At 45.8% G+C, this 16,723-nt stretch overlaps 2 protein-coding genes across 4 annotated transcripts; one reads left to right on the top strand and one right to left on the bottom strand.

Moving 5' to 3' along the window:
* The first annotated feature begins 175 nt into the window (after positions 1–175).
* LOC108152540 (adrenodoxin-like protein 2, mitochondrial) lies at positions 176–1,119 on the top strand. Its single transcript, XM_017281950.2, has 2 exons — positions 176–429; positions 507–1,119. Exons 1-2 carry the CDS (start codon positions 293–295, stop codon positions 844–846), a joined length of 477 nt encoding a protein of 158 aa, XP_017137439.1. The 5' UTR covers positions 176–292; the 3' UTR covers positions 847–1,119.
* Positions 1,120–1,358: 239 nt separating this feature from the next.
* On the bottom strand, positions 1,359–16,637 carry LOC108152538. 3 transcript variants are annotated; one of them, XM_033386805.1, is made up of 3 exons: positions 16,278–16,637; positions 6,278–6,533; positions 1,359–3,683 (listed from the first exon to the last, which is right to left on the bottom strand). In XM_033386805.1, exons 2-3 carry the CDS (start codon positions 6,344–6,346, stop codon positions 1,917–1,919), a joined length of 1,836 nt encoding a protein of 611 aa, XP_033242696.1. In that variant the 5' UTR covers positions 6,347–6,533; positions 16,278–16,637; the 3' UTR covers positions 1,359–1,916. The 3 variants fall into 3 exon arrangements, with proteins under 3 accessions (XP_033242696.1, XP_033242695.1, XP_017137437.1); XM_033386804.1 differs by lacking the exon at positions 16,278–16,637 and adding an exon at positions 7,270–7,525; XM_017281948.2 differs by lacking the exons at positions 6,278–6,533; positions 16,278–16,637 and adding an exon at positions 4,144–4,370.
* Between the last annotated feature and the right edge of the window lie 86 nt (positions 16,638–16,723).

The raw sequence follows: 16,723 nt of genomic DNA, 5'->3' as shown, positions 1-16,723 counted from the left end.
CGGTGTAATATATTTTGTAAGTAAAGAGGAAGGATGGATCTACAAGGAGAATTTAATAACAGTAATTATTTCCGCGGCTTAACTCAAGTTGTTCAGCTTTTTCAAAAGTGGCTTTTAGTGGTGCATTAAGTGGGCTAAGGTGAACTTATTCAGTTCGTCCAAAACGTCAAAAGTCGCGAACCAGTCGTGAACCTGTCGCGAACCAATTCAGCTGTTGCGTGTACGCCGTGCCTTAATTTAAAATTTTTGTTATTAATAATAATTTGACGCGTGTGTGTGTGTGTGTGCAAACATGCTAGTCATCAACACTTGCAGAAACACGGCGAGGCTGGCCCTGCGGAGCGCCTGGATGAGAAACAACGTTCCAATCAGTTCCCCAATTGCCTCGCGCACTTTCTCGCTGGGGCTGGCCCTGAAGCAGCAAGATGTGTGAGTGCCGTAAACGCCGTGTTTATGAATGGCTTTCCTTACTTAAACAATTACTACATCACATCTATTGGTTCCAGCGTTAACGTAACCTTCGTACGTGCCAATGGCACCAAGATCAAGACATCCGGCAAGGTGGGCGACTCCCTGCTTGACGTGGTGGTCAACAACAGCGTGGACCTCGATGGTTTCGGCGCCTGCGAAGGCACCCTGACCTGCTCCACGTGCCACCTGATCTTCAAGACCAACGACTTCGAGAAGCTGCCCGACAAGCCCGGCGACGAGGAGCTCGACATGCTGGACCTGGCCTACGAACTGACTGACACCTCGCGTCTGGGATGCCAAATCACCCTCTCGAAGGACATGGATGGATTGGAAGTGCACGTCCCGTCCACCATTAACGATGCGCGCTCCGCGTAAAACCCAAAATCCCAGACCCAGGACATAGTTGTTACACTTTTTGTTTGCTATTTGAGTGCTAGATATATATTAAATAATTGAAAGAAACCTGGGATATTGTCGTTCCAGGCTTCCGAAGCTCAGGCCGCTATTATAGATGCGTGCATAAATTGTTTCGATGGCAATTTATGCCGACTGTTGTGTTTTTTTTTTAAAGTGTTAAGCTCAATGGGATCTGTAGATAAATATGTAAATACATATGTGTTCACTAATAAATTTACATGTATTTTCGTACATCTTGCTGGATTTGTTGATCTTGTAGGAAAGGGTTCAGGGGGATCTGAATCGAAATGTTCGCAAAAAAGCTTCCCCAACTGATAATATTGGTATTATACTACCTTAAGAACATTTCATCATCTAATGATAAGGATTGCATTTGTTTGTTTGGCTGCCAGCCAGCGATAATAATAGTAAACCGCAAAAGCCCACTCGAAAAGATATGATTGTTAATAAAAGTAAACTTTTTATTCATTCGCAGCTATCAAATAAAGTAATAAATAAATAATTTAATATATACATCTGCTATATTAACTTATTGTAAACGATTTTCTGCTTTTCCATGTCTGCCGCCTTTTACGATAAACGATTACGATATAGTATATGTATGTATAATATATATGTAACATTTGACGCCTTATCCTTATCTGGTTCCAGATATCTTTCATTATTATATATAATTGTATAACTGAAACTTAACAAGTCTGACAATGCACGAAATTACGCCGCAATTCCGTATGTTTCAAGTTCGATTCGTTAATAACTAAGGAAACCATTGATAGTTAAGCATTGTAGGTGTAGGGGCATTCTGTGGTAAAATATAGAAACCATTCGAGTCGGGGGAAACTCAATAAATAACCAAAAAAAAATAAATAGAGTGTGGAGGAGTGGGATGATGAGGATGACGAGGGTGAATCCATTTAGTGCACATAAAACTGATTTGGTTTTCTGTTCACGCCGTGTCGTCGCTTATGCTGATGCTGATGCTGATGATTCTGAATCCCAGTTCGATTCTGCTTTTGATTCTGATTCCTTTAGTTGACGTAGGCCATGCCCGCGCCCTTGCGATCAAAGTGGCGGACGCGCACAAAGAGGAAGGCGGCGACTAGAGAGGCCACGGCCAGTACGAGGAGCAGCATCACCAGACCACCCACGAAGCTGGGCACCGACATGCAGATGGTCTCGGCATCGGCAGAACGGGCTGACTGGATCACCACCGTCTCATTGCTGGCATTGCTGTTGAGGGCAAAGTTCACGTCGCCCGGAGCCACCACCTGAATGATGCGGCTCGTGTTCACGTCCGTCATCTCCTGGGCATTGCGTTTGTAGATTCGCTGCGGCTTGACCACAATGTCCATGGTGTCGCGACGTCGGCGCACGCCCCTTAAGTCATCGAGACCCTCAACTGATCGCGGGCGTCCGCCCAGAGACACGAGATTGCCACCGGCACTGAGGTCATCCTTGCGCTTCACGGTGCTGTACTGTCCAGGCTGGCCGGGCAGTGGCGGAGGAGGCAGTCCCAGCTCGTTGCTGTTGGCCTGTGCCTGTTGGGGCGACTGGGAGCTGGCTGGGCCAGATCCTGGTCCTGCCGCAGAGTCAGCTGTGGGAACAGCGGAGGAGGTCTGGGCCTGGGGCGAGGGCACCACATCGGGCTGGTTCTCGGAGTACGCGCCGGTGGCATCGGAGGCGGGATGGCGAGGATCGGGATATGCTGCTGGGGGCAGACCGCCCAGGGCAAAGTCGTTGCGTTCGTACGCCTCTGGAGGACCATACTCCTCCGACAGACCGTTGCCGCCCAACTGGGGCAGACCGTACTCGCCGCCGGGAAGGCCGGGACCGCACTTGGGCTCGGGGCAGTTGTAGCGGCACACCTGGATAACGCACTGGAAGTGGACGTTCATGGAGTCAGGGAACTTGAAGGCCTGGAAGTAGGCGAAGCTGACCACAGAGGCGGAGGGGCCGAAGTTCTTGATCTTCTGGAACTTGCTCATGATCTTTGGCCGGACAACGCAGCCGTTCTGGTCCACCAGCTGGATGGGGGCCCTCTTTCCGTCGTGGGCGACGCAGTTGCGGACGAGCATGTCGAACTTGTTCTCGTCGTCCTTGATGGCCAGCACCATGGTCATTGTCTGACCGATCTTTACGATTCCAGAGACCTCAGAGGCCCATGGTCCCTTGCCCACCTGGATCTGCATCCAGCACTGGAGATTGTCGCCCAAGAAATTAGCCGTCACCGCGTGCAGCATGTCCACCTGGAAGGGCCTGAAGGTCACGGCCTTCTCGTAAAAGTCGTACCAGGTGCAGCGCAGCTTGCGGGCCTGATCCCACACCTCCTGCACATATGGATCGTACTGGATGATGATCGTGTTCTCTACGTAGCTGCCTGAGGGAGTGGGTGCACCATAGCCAGCCGCATTATGGTTGGCCGAGCTGGTCATGCCGCAGCTATTGAGGAAGATCTCGAAGGTGGCGCTCAGATGGCCAGTGCCTGGCTTGAGGTGCACGCAATGCGGATCGCTGTAGAAGCCCTTGGAGAAGATCATGCCGTAGAAGGGACGGTCGAACTCGATGTTCACCCGCATGTGGGTCTTCTCGCACTGCACCTGCAGGTGCTTGATCTGGGGACTGTCGTTGGTGCTGGCCAGCGGCCAGGCCTCCTCGGACAGGTCATTGGTGGCTCCAGTGCTCAGTGGCCCCTGTGGTGCGCCATAAATGGGCGCCGGCGGGCCATAGCCGGCTCTGTGTTCCAGTGGCAAAGCGGCGGATTCGATGTGTGAGGCATCGCCATGCACCGCCAGATGCTGTAAGGAAAGAAAGATTGATTATTAGTTGAATATAAAAAAAAGAGATCGGAGCTTTCCTAACTGGAAAGAAATGATTTGGAAAATTATAGATCTGTAATCCTCAGCCACTCCCTAAGCGTCAGCTCTTTCCCCATTTCAAAAATTTTACGCCACACATTGATCTTTCTTTCGATTTGAGACTGGGGTGGGTTATGGCTCAGCTACCAGGATTGCGGAAAGCCCTCCTTTTTACGAGTGTATTGGGGCTGCTGCTTGTTAGCTTGGCTTACTTTTGCCATTTAATTGGATATGTGGGTTATGCAATCGGAATCGCAGCCAGAAACCGCAGAAAATTCCAAATTGTGTGCGACGACATTTTGAAAGAAGCGACGCGAAGCGTTGAAAATTACATGACAGCTTAAATATTTTGAAATTAAATGGTTGCTGGAGCGGAGTGGCGTCGCGGGGGCTTGCTTACCAAATTGAAAGCATGACAGAGCTTGGCCCATTGCGTAAGACAAAAACCCACTGAAAGATGGCTCTCTCCACGCACAAGCCCTCCCCCCCGCCGCACTCTCTTGAGGGGGGGGAGGGAACTTCGGTTGTCACTTTCTTTCGTTTTCTTTTGGGGCTTTTTCCATTCCCGTTTCACATCTGGTTCATAATTTAATGGATCTCTGGCTGCACACGGGAAGCGGATGTCTGTCTAGAGGAGACCCAACGAAAACCGAAAGTTAAAGCCAACACGATGACGGTGTGGATTTCGGTGGCTGCTGTTGGCCGTTGTTGCTGTTGCTGTTGCCGTTGCCGTTGTCCACGCGTTGAGATGTCGTGAGATGATTTTGAAAGTGAAATGACCAAAGAAAAGCAAACAAACAACGAAACAACAAACAGAGACACCAAAAAAAACTTTGCTGTTTTTCTTTCTTTTTTCTTTTTTTTTTTTTGGACATTCCACGCAATGCCAATGGAATGGAATGGAATGGATGGAGAGATATCTCTATCAATGGCAATATGCTCGTAAATATCGATTCTGTGGCCCCAACGATCGATCGTTTGCCCGATGTTCGGATGGCATTTGTAATCAGTTTTTTTCTTCTCTCTTTCGATCGGACCGATGGACCGGGCATTTCACTCCCGGCCCGAAGAAAACACTGACAATAAATAAATAATAAAGCAATCTCTGTGAATTAATGCGCTATAAACAAGAAAGTCAAAACTGGTACAAATCAGAGCATAACTGCAATTTCTTCGCCGCCTCGGCACCCCAGTACAACAGCAGCTCAGCACCAATGCCAGCAGCAGATCGGATCCGACCAGACACGCAGCTGCCTTGGCCATCATCATCTCCTTCGGCCAGTTGACCATCTCCACAGCGCCAGAGCAGAGCCATAGCTTCACAGACTGTCGGCCAGTGATTGCAGTGGCTAAATGGCGTGGAGTGGAGCATGTGTGTGCGTGTGTTTTCCATCGGGGGCCAGTGATTGATGCGCTTTAAATAACCCACTGATGTTTCGATTTACATGGCAGCCAATCCACAGAGAGAGAGGGGGAGGGGGGCGAGCGAGAAAACACTGTGTTTTGGGCATGCTTATCAATCGAAAGCGTGTAGGGGTCTGAGGCTTGGAGGCACCAAGAAATCAAACAAATTTATGGGCATTTCCTATATTGATTGACAGCCTCCATAGATTGAGAGCTTTGCTGTAAGCTTCTGTCTAACTGTTCTGTTAACTTTTCGCAGAAAGAAAAATATATAAATTATGAAATGGGTATTTACAATTTGAATATAGTATAAATTTCCCATGAAGATGATATTTTCATATCTGAATGAGAGTTGAACTTGAAAATATCCTATAATCTTTTGTCTTTCACGTTTTTTCCTCTGTACCTTCATATTCCTAGAGGTTATACTGTATTCTTTTAAGTCTTCTTATAATTTCCCTCTCTCTCTGCGAGTATATGTCGGATTATTTCCAATCACTAATTGAAATGATTAGCAAAGTGCCGTTCAATGCCAGCTGTTACATTTACCTCAGCACACTAAGCCTCAGCCTTCTCTAACCCTCACTTACTCTCAGACACCGACTGATATTGATCTGCCAGCAGAACCGCTATAGAGGTAGAGGCTCTCCCATCCGATCGGATCGCAGACTCCGACTCTTCGGAGTCTGTCGGCACAGACCCAATCTATCAATAGAGGCACACTCGCACTGATTTGCATTCGAATTGCTATTGATAAAACGGTAGTCGATTGAGTCGAAAGTGAAGAGATCCGCTATGGCTGTGGCCGGGCCGGGCCGGGGCTCCACTGCATACGAAATGAGCTCGCGGCGGAGAACAGCCTCTGTCCCAGCCGCAGCCGCAGCCACAGCCGGCCTCGGCGCTCATGTCTCTTATAAAGTGGGCCACATCTCTGATCTTCCTCTATCGGACTCTAACTGTACAGCATTTGGCGTTTCCTAATTGAAATTATGCACAAGCATATTTGATTGCCATCGTAGAAATCCATCGAGTGGGTTGTAAAATCGATGGGTAAGGCTGTCACTTTCCACAGATCGGTTGGGATTGGTATTGGGATTGGGCTTGGGATTGGGCTTGGGCTTGGGACTCACCTTCGTGTTGAATATCAAGCAAAGAACTATGGCCAAGAGGCAACTGCGTCGCGTCAGGTGGTGTCCCATTTTGATCTGGTTCTATGTGTGTGGTGTTCTCTGTTGAAATTGAAATTCCAAATTGGCGATTTGGAACCCAACAAAAAAGTTATCTTTATATATTTTTTTTGTTTTTGCTTCTTCTTCCTACGGCGCGGACAGCTCTTTGTGGCTTTCTTCACTCCGTCGTTGTGGTGGATGTTGCCTCTCGTTGTTTCTGCAAGAAAAGAAAGGGGAACAAGGGTAAACAATGCTGCAGAATTGCTTTTCAGATTTGCATACGAAGATATTTTTGAGGCCATTCAATTGCCGTGGAAGGCTGTTAACAGAGGGGGTTAACGTTTACGTTAACAGCTGAGTGGAAGCTGCCAAATGGGAGCTGAGCTTTCCTCAAACTTTATTCACAGAAAAAAAATAAAGCCACAGTTATAATTGAACTGCTATTCAAACTCGAGTTAAAGGTTATTTTCCGCTTTCTTTGGTTAGATAATATCACTATTTCCACTATTTAATTATGCAAAAATCTACCAGCCAGCCAGCTGCACCCTGTATCTATGGATGTCAGTCAGCAGCAGCCGCAGCCTGACTTTATGGCCATCATTAAGCACCAAAATTAATAGCAACAATTGCCACTTTTCATGTCAGATGACACGCACAGACACACAGACTCACAGATGCACACACACTAACAAAAAGAAAGAGCAGACACACACATACACACACACAGCTGCATTTTATGTAAAGCACAAATGAAAACTCGCGCGCACCAAACAGGAACCACTTTCTATTTTCACTATAACAGTACTCTGCGATCGGCACAGCCAGAGCCACAGACAGCCAAAAGGAACGCCAACGCATTCGGTCGGTCTCTGTCTCTGTCTCTGGTTTTCCACACGGTGGCTGCACTTTTTGGCCAGGCCCATTAATTTTTCGAGTGTTTTCTCGGGCCTTACTTTTACAGTTGCCCAACAGTGGAGTAGCCTAGCATTACATTCCGCCTAACAGTCGCTGTTAACATTGGACTACTCCGACTTCTACTCCGACTCTGGCTCCGACTCTGACTCCGATTTCAGCTCCGACGGTGGTGGTGCGCCTGCGTCTGAGTGCCGCTAAAGACTGACAGCTTTCACACAGCTTAAGGCTGAAGCTGCTGCGCGCTGCTTTTGGAAAAGTAAGCGGTATGGTATGGTATCGGTGGCGTCTCGGTCTCGTCTCTGCCCCAGCGAACGCATTTCACTTGCCGCCAGAAGAGCAGCAGCAGCAGCAGCAGCAGAAGCAGAAGCAGCAGCAGCGGCTGGGGCAGCATTTGGTTTCTTCTTTTTTTGGCCTTTGGTGAATGTTGTTGCCTGGCAGTTTTACTTTTACAGATGGATGGCAACAGTTGGAGCATATTGCACGGCTCTTAGTTTCAACTACCAACTCCACACATAGTTCCACAGTTCCACAGTTAACTCCCCAACTCTTCTTCTCAGCACAAAACACATGTAAATGGGCTTTTAACAAGCCTTGGCCATAAAATACGAGCCACAGCAGACGGCCAACCAAGAGCTGGGAGACGGGAATTGGAGTCGGGAGTGTAAACCGGCTTGCTGGCGTTGAGCAAGTGTACTATTAACCCACTGAAACAGTAACGGACACCACAAACTTGCCGTCAAATGTTTTGTGCGGGGGGATCCGTGGGGAGTGGGGAGTGGGTAGGAGGAGTGGGAGAGATATCCATCAGACTGGAGCTGGAATTGACTTGAACCCTACATACAGCTGATGATCGGATTATGCAATCTTCTTTGCTTCTTTTCTCCTTATCTCTTTACAGTTTTTCTCTGCAGTAAAGTGCATGCTTGTCCTCTCTCATTTCAAACAGCAGCTTGGAATCTTATGTATGAATTACAGTAAAAACGAATGAGCTGGTAACTCTCTCTCTCTCTCACCTTCTCTCACTCTAGAACTTTATATGAATGAGATGGTCACTCCCTTTTCTGAGTCCTCTCTTACTCAGCCCTCAACAAGAACGAGCTTTACGTTTTTATTGGCCTGTCGCACTCTCTTTCCGAACAGCTCTGACACGATCATTCTTGTTGGTGTGGCTGTGGCTCTGGCTTGCTTCTTTAACAGTTAACTACGAGTATTTATAGGTTATTTACGACTACTAATATTTTCCCTGACTCACTTTCTTCTTCCCCTGCAAATGGCCTGGAGATTTGCATATAAAACTAGAAATCTTTTGGCAATTAGCGCAAAAAGGCAGGCGAAATTTTTCGGTGGTGGCAAGAGTATTCTCTGCTAATTGCTGGCACCCGAACAAATTCCTTATCAAGCGACTTCAATCGCAGACAAAGAAGACACAAATTTTTCTTCCGAAACTGATGGAGCTTGTTTATAATGCTCATTGTTGTAGTTTTTGTTGTTGCTGTTGTTATGTGTAACTGCCAAATGGAATTGTTTATTGTTGCTGTTTGGCAAGTGAAAGTTTTTCTTCGCTGGAGATCTCAGTGTCTCTCTCTCTCTCTCTCTCTCTCTCTGTGTGTCTCTGGGTCTCCCTCACATGCTCGTACACTGCCCGACGACGACAGTCTTCTTCCTCTGAGAGATGCCGCATATAAGGGCATTATTTCTTGGCCTCTGCTTTTGTCTTGTTTCTTTTTTTAATTAACACAATAAAATTATTTGCTCACACTCGAAAGAAATCTCTTCTCTGTTTGAGCGGCGCGAGAAGGTGCCACTTTTGTTTTCAACTAATTAGTTTACGATCCTCGGGGTTCAGCATTTTTCATTTATTTCTCCCTCCCCCCGTGCGCCATATCTACCTCGTAGGCATATTTACGAGTGCCTAATACTAGTTGTATCTGTGGGGCAGCAGGCAAACATTAAATCATGTGAAAAGTGCCCGCGCCGCGACGCTGCAAGTGAAAATTCAATGAAAAGTTGTTGTCTCTGCGCGGAAAGTTGCAAGCAGCAGGCTGCAGGCTGCCGAACCGAAGGGGCAGAAGCGGTTCAGCTCAGTTGTCTCCGCCGATGTCTCCAATTGATTGAATGACAATGCGTGACGCTGGTCACAACTGGTCCACTCTGGAAACTAGGTGAACCACTGCACTCACATAACTCCTAGTAGATCTCCACTCCACTGCACTCCACTCGGACCGAGAGCGAGCTCGTTCTAATTCTTGGTAATTTACGTGGCTTCGAGCTGTGTACATAGATACAGATCCCAATCCCGATCGCAACCCCCTATGTATTTTGATAAGCCGGATATCGATACGAATCGTGGATGGATTTCGATTGTTAATGATCGGGCGCCAAGGATTTGAATAGCCCACATTAAAGCACGACATTTCCTGCTGTGTAAGTCCAATGCAAAGAAACCAGTAAACCAGTAATTTATCAAATCAAATAAAACAGCATGTAAAGCTGTACTTTTGCTCTCATTTTCTATGGATAAACTAGTTCAATGAAAGCTCAGCCAGATATGATATTCTTTCCAGTTAAAGGACATTCATAGCGTTGCCTAGCTCCATGAACTAGTTTATATTCAAAATCTTCTCGTATTCACATTAGGCTTTGTTTCGGTTTTCTTTATTTCCATCAAACCCGAAATTTCCATATAAGGACAACTTTCCTTAGAGCCTCGCGTGGCATTCATTGACATCGAATGTCAATTAAAAGAAAACGAAAATGCATTTAATGCCTCGGACAAGTAATTATTTATCCATGCGTTCAATCCGTTGCGTTGGTTTTTTTTTTTGCCGCTGTTGTTTTTGTTTTTGGCATTTGCCAAAACGACTTCGTTAAGTCCATTAATTTAATTGAACGCTTTCACAAATCCCCCGTCGAAGCTAAAGCTCCCGCTCCGAGCAGTGGCTGGCGTCCAGCCTCCGGGGGCCGGCCTCTCCAGCATACTATATGGATATAGATATATGTCTGTATGTCTTTATACAAATCTTTTTGGATATTTGTCTATGGTTATTAATTGAGTAGCTGACAAATTCGTTTTTGGGGGGGGGTTTGACATGCCTGATGGCGGTTAGATGATGAGCTGGAACTGGGAGCGGCTTGAACCTCAAATATTATTATTGACAAAAAAACAGAATTTGTTGTTCGTTTTTGGAATGTTTTTGTGGTCTGTCAGTGGATCGATTTGCGGCTGGTAAAAGTTTCACTTGCAGATGCTGTGCGTCTCGGTGTCTGTCTGTGCATTTTTGGAACGTGTCTGCTGCCGCTGCTTTTCATACGCGTACCGCCCCTCGTTTCCACTCGACTCGATGTCATTTTTGTGGTCGTTTGCAGCCGTAAATGATCGATATTATTTTCCATTGTGGCATAGAAATTGAAGCCCAGTCCCCCACAGCACCAGACCACAGCATGCGTAATTAACTACACATGCCCATGCCCATGCCCCCGGTCGAATCACGAGGTTCCACTCTCGTATCGGATGCTGTGAAAGTGAAATTCGTTCGACAGCAAACAGCAAGAGCAGCACAAGAAGGAGAAGGCCAAGAAAAAGCGCAAAAATGTTAACAGCCGCTGAAGGTTTTTTTTTTTTTGTCGTCTTCTCTGTCTTGTAAAAGGGGCAATTTATCACCGAGAGTATCTGAGTGCCCCAGTGTGTGGTGTGCCTCGGTTCAGTCGCTTTTTATAGTTATTAAGTAACTTTTTTCTTACAGATCATCAAATGCCAGCAGTAGCAGCAGCAGCAGGGAAAAACGCTTGACTTTGACGTGTCTGAATGTTGAAAGGTATTTTTCGGATGATACGTTGTTTGCTTTTTTCGCTTGGCTTAGCTAATTCAATTTTCATCTTTCAAACTGTTTCAGTTTGGACTTTTTGGCTGGTAATTGCTTATAAATGGGTTTTATTTTGGGTCAATTTTGTCATACGTATGTGTAATGTTGTCTAACAATAGAGATTATTATGAAAGTAATTGATAGTTTTGTAATCATTTTTATATACCTTTTCACTCGCTTAAGAGGGAGTACTTTCCAACTTAAAATGCATAAAATGTACTAATCTTTCCCATATATCCTTTTCCCATGCATAAACAAAAGAGTTAGGCAACAAACTTTTTGCGTGCAAAAGCCCGCATTGTAATTTTCACTCTCACACCCATGTCCGTGGGGCATACAGGCGATAAGCGAGGCCATTTTGTCCGGGCATTATGTAAAATAGAGCAAACAATTAATTTTCTATGCTCCAGTTTTTGGCGACAAGGCGACAATTAAAAGACAAACCCGCGATAAGGCGCAGGCGAAGGCGCAGGCACCCGCAGATGCAGACGCAGTCCAGGCCCCCCGAGGCACTGTCTGACTCGCAAATGAAAGTAAATTGTTGCATGCCACAACACACCACACCACAGTCCTCTCTTCCCCTACTTCGACGGCATTCCATTCACTTTGTTATTTATTTTTTTTTTTTTTGTATCATTTTTTAGTTTCTGTGAAGTTTTCCAACCGTGCCTCTCGCATGTGCGTACAAAATGATAACGCAATTTATCGCAAAATAGGGAAAGTGAAATTAGAAATGGGCACCGCGAGCGATTTGCATATGTAGGTGATCTGTGGCAGCACACACAGAGAGAGAGAGAGGGAGAGAAGGTATTGTATAGGAAATGATAAGTGAGGCAATTGCAAAAAGAAAGGAAACCATAGGGGTGGTTGGGGGCACTCCCCGAAAGGCATTGTAATTGCTGAAATGGCTTGGAGCTGAGGGAATTTCTTGAATTTGTTTGCATGGTATTCAGTGCGTTGTAAGAAGTCTTCTCCAAGACAAAAAACACTCCATATAAAAGGTAGAAGCATATTAGTATATGGTCATTCTTTTTGTAGTTTTCATTGAAGTCATACAAAAACCCGCATTTTTAAATGCAAAATGGGAACAACAGACTTTTTTGAGTAGTGGAAGAAGTGTTTTTCTCCAGCCTGTCTGGAAGGTCTCTTTCCCACTCCAATGGCCTTTACACTTGAATTTCCCCCCTAAATTCGCATTGAACCATGTCATCAAACTCCTGGCCAAAGAATTCCCGTTAGCTGTTGACCGCTGACCGTTGCGTGAACATCAGAAAAAATGACACAGAAAGTGCCGAAAAATGCAGAAACAACGACAGCCCCTCCATGGAGATTATTAGTGGAATTAGTGGACTGGCAAAAAAGTGCCGTTATCCAGGATCAGCGGTACAGATAAAGCAACGGGAAACAAGACAATTAACATATTCCACAATTGTCCCGCCTCTCCCCACCACGCCCCTGTCCCTGGGCATTGGAGTGGCATGAGGGGGCACTGTTGTTCCTGCTTGGTTTTCATTCCTTTTTTTTGGCCATTTCCTTTGTACTTTCCATTTCTTTTAACTGTAAACGCGAAATTCGCTTTAGCTCCAGTTGCAAGGAAGCAGCGAGGCATGCCGCACACACAACTGAGAGGGAAGAGGGGGGATCTGAGACCATTGAATGGGCAGAAGAACCGGTTACCCCCATCTGAGCAGCACAGTGCAATGTGCAGCGCCCAACGAAAGTAAAAACTCAAGGGCTTGCACTTTCTGCCCAAGCAGTCCGTCCGGTCCGGTCTCCATTTAATCGAAAGAGATGGGGCGACGTCCAATGCCGCAAAGAAAGAGACGGCAAAAGAAAGCAAGGCAATCAAGAAACGTGGCAGCCGGAGGGGGGGCTGGGCCATCTGAGGCATGCCATATCCTCTACTTGCAACGCATCGTTAGCCGAAGTCGAGTCAAAGTCGGGGACTGAGACTGAGACTGAGACTGAGGAGAAGTTGCAGTTGCAAGTAGAAGCCCAGGCTGTAGTTTCTGTGGCACTGTTGCACTCTCGAAGTTGGAGCTGAAGCCGTTGCCGTTGCCGTTGCCGTTGCCATTGCCGAAGCAAAAGCCAAAGCCAAAGCCGGTTGCATTTTGCTCTGAAATAATTAGTGACCCAATTTCGGTGCTGCGCTGCGGCTGTCGCCACACGGAGCGGCATGTTCCGCTTGCCTGAACGGCGACTCGCAGCGTTGCAAGCAAATTGTTGGGCGCTCTCTGTGGTGTTGGCGTATTTTGTGGCATGCATGCAAAGAAAGTGGTTTTCATTTCTTTTCAGCACACACCGCACTCTCGTTTGGCTTCTCGACTCGTACTCGAAATGCGGCTCAATCAAAAAAATCGAAATACGAAAAATACGAACTACGAACAGATCTACGACTGACCGACCGACCGACCGACCAACCGCCCGCCCATTGATCTCACTGATTTTCCATGATTTTCTTGATATTTTCAAATCAACTTTGATTGCGGCTAATGAAGAGCTCTTGGCGGCAGCACAGCACAACAAAGAGCTGCAGATGGAGATGGAGATGTTGATGGATTCGAGTGGATTGATTCGAGTACTCGGAATAGATGGTGCCAAATGGGGTTTTGTGGTGTGTGCGTGTATGTGTTCCGATATTAACAAGCCGACAATTGTCTGGGGGGGGTGACTGGCTGGCTGGGCTTTCAAGGGTTACGAGAGCTGCTGACAAAGGAAAATCGAAAGAAATAAAATTGAAATTCAATTGAAAATTATTCACAGAATAATACGAATATGAAAAGCACTTTGTGGTCGCTCTGATTAGAGAAACTCAGCAACAAAATGAGATGGAAAATGTATGTACTGTGGAAGGTCACATCAAAAGGCGGTTTTGTGTTTGGGGAGGGATATTTTATCTAGAGCTAATCATATATTAAATGATGTTTTATTCCATTCGAATCCATTGCTATTCCAAATTCTTTTCTAATTTGTGCCTGTTGTTGCATGAAAAATCTCTTTTCCGAAAAAAAAAAAACCCCTTTGGCTGCCAATGAAAGTTTGTTTTCTGGTTTTTCTTTCATTTTTTTCTTTCTGTTTGCCTGCCTGACATTTTCACGCTGCCATGGAAAAACTGCGTGAAAATTGCAGAAGGCGGCGAGACAATTGCCGTTAATTTGAGATTGTCGCCAAGTTCCAGAGACAGTCTCAGTCGCAGTCCCCATCCCAGAGGCCGAAACAGAGTCAGAGGCAGTGGCAGTGGCAGAGACAGAGATCTTGGAGATCTCGGGGATCTGAGAGTGAGCTTGCTGCAATAGAAACCAGTAATTATGGCAGCAAGTGGCCCAGCTTCTTTCACTATGAGAATGTATCTCTGTGCGCGCTGTGCATCTGTGTGTGTGTGTGTGTATGTGTGTGTGTATGTGTGTGTGTATTAGTGTGTGTGTCTGTGTGGAATCAATTAAAAGTATTGGCAGGCGCTATGTTTGGGCAGCGATGACAAGTGGCAATGGCACACACGGCGTATGAGCAATGTCTGCAGCAGCAACAGCAACAGCAACCCACTTGGCTAAAGGCATCAGCGCGCGTGCTGACTGCCAGAGATACACAGACGCAAGTATCTGCAGATTGCATCTAAGTGTGTGTGTGTGTGTGAGTGTGTATCTGAGTGCCGAGCGAAATTGTTTTCATGCACTATCCAAAGTGGAGCAGTTTTTGAACAAAGCAATTCGCAATATTAATCAAACAGCACCAGAAAGAGCAGCAACACATGTGAGTATGGAAAACTCTACAATTGCAACTGCAACATAAGCCACACAGTGCCCCGCGACTACGACAGCGAATGAGAAGCGGCACACGGGTAATTTCAGACTTTCATTCGCGCGAAACGCGATGAAATTTCACCAGCAGCAGCAGCACCAGCAGCAGCGGCAACACCAACAGCAGCAGCATGAGGCACAAGAGCAGCAAACATGAGACACCAGAACCAGAGCCGGCAAAAGTTGCAGCAGAAACTTGAATTTGAAGTGTTGTTTCCCCTCCAGTGGGTGGGTTCCCCCTTCTACCCTTCTACCCATCGATTGCAAGATTTGAGAGCTATGCAAATCCAAATGAAGCTTAATGAGCCAAGGGTTCCACATCTTTAGATTCATCTTCATCTTCAGCGCCAGCTCCAGCTTCAGCTTCAGCTCCAGTTGCATGCCTCAGCAGGCAGCTAGCTGGCGAACAGCTACAGCTTTTTCAAGAGCATCATATACCTCCTCTTTAACTATCCATTAATAATAGCCATATTTCCGCATAATGCGTCTCGACTTTCTTCTAAATGGATCAGTTCTTTTTTTGCCAACGAAAATAAAATCTATATTGGGCACTTCTTTCGCAGAAGGTGATTGCAACGCTTTTGTAAGCAAGTAGAACTTGGTTTTTGGAGATACTATATCATATCATTCATATATGAGCGCTTAAGGGGCAGATTTCGGCTATCATCTAACGAGTACTGGATGAGCAAGAAAGTGTTGCCCTGAGCGCCGATGCCTTGAAGTTTAAAGACATATATTAGAGATGGGAGTGCTTAATGCGGTTTTAAAAGTTGAGGAATCTTTCATATTTCATAAGGTTTTAATTTACTTTAATTATGATAAATGGAAAACGGCCAAAAAAAAGATAATTTGAGCTGGAGACTTGAACTACTTGTATAAGATATTTACAACTGATCCAATGATCAGTGAAGCCTTAAGAAAGAAACCCACAGAAATCCTTTTAGTCCTCTTTCAAATCCAGCGATACGACTTTTGCCAGGGGAAAAGACGAGTCAGTAGGTGGCTTACAGACTTCTTTCCTGTTTCATCTATTATTTTATAATTTTTTACTTTTTTAGCCATTATTTAAGATAAAAAAAAAGTACGCTCAATTGGCCAATTAATAAAAAAATATATCTAAATAAATAAATTGTGTTCAATATCTGAATATAGAGGTTATAACACACAATTCGACAATTATCCTGTCACACTTTTAACCACACACAGATCACAGATACCAAAAGTTTGCCAAAAGTTGCCAAACAAAAGTAACAGCACAGCAAACAAATAAGTAACTTTAAAAAAAAATCAAAAAAAAAACATGCATGCAAAGATCGTAAGTATATCGAACTTCCATTGAGCTCAACTCCTTGACGACTCCCTCCGCAATTGTCGATCGTGTCTTACCTTCGGGCACTGTAAATCCTTGGCCTTGGGGGCTTTGGCTGGGTTGGATGGCACAGCGGCGGATCACGTTGAAAGCTGTTTCCTTTCTTGTTTCGCTTTCTTAATTGGATCGGATCGGATCGTATTGGATCTGATCTCGAATATGTTCGATGCACAAATTGAAAAAAAGAGTAAATCGAGAGTGTTGTTCGCTTGTTTTTTATTCCAATTTCATATATGGGTTATATTCGGGGCACAGCGAACACGGGACGCGCAGCGGGTCGCGATGAGCTGGACGCTGGACAGGACGCACTCGAAACGCCACACACAAGATGGAGAGACAGAAGACGACTCGTCGCACACAAACGTTGAAATGAAAATGCGGCCCGGCCGTATCTCTAACCAAGATTTTATATCGCGTGAAAGTTTTGACCCCTTTACGGCTGCTTCGCTCGAGCGGTGTCTGA

The sequence above is a fragment of the Drosophila miranda genome, chromosome XR (genome assembly GCF_003369915.1).
Source record: "Drosophila miranda strain MSH22 chromosome XR, D.miranda_PacBio2.1, whole genome shotgun sequence".
NCBI classification, from domain to species: Eukaryota; Metazoa; Arthropoda; class Insecta; order Diptera; family Drosophilidae; genus Drosophila; species Drosophila miranda.
This window is presented reverse-complemented; position numbering and strand designations above follow the sequence as displayed.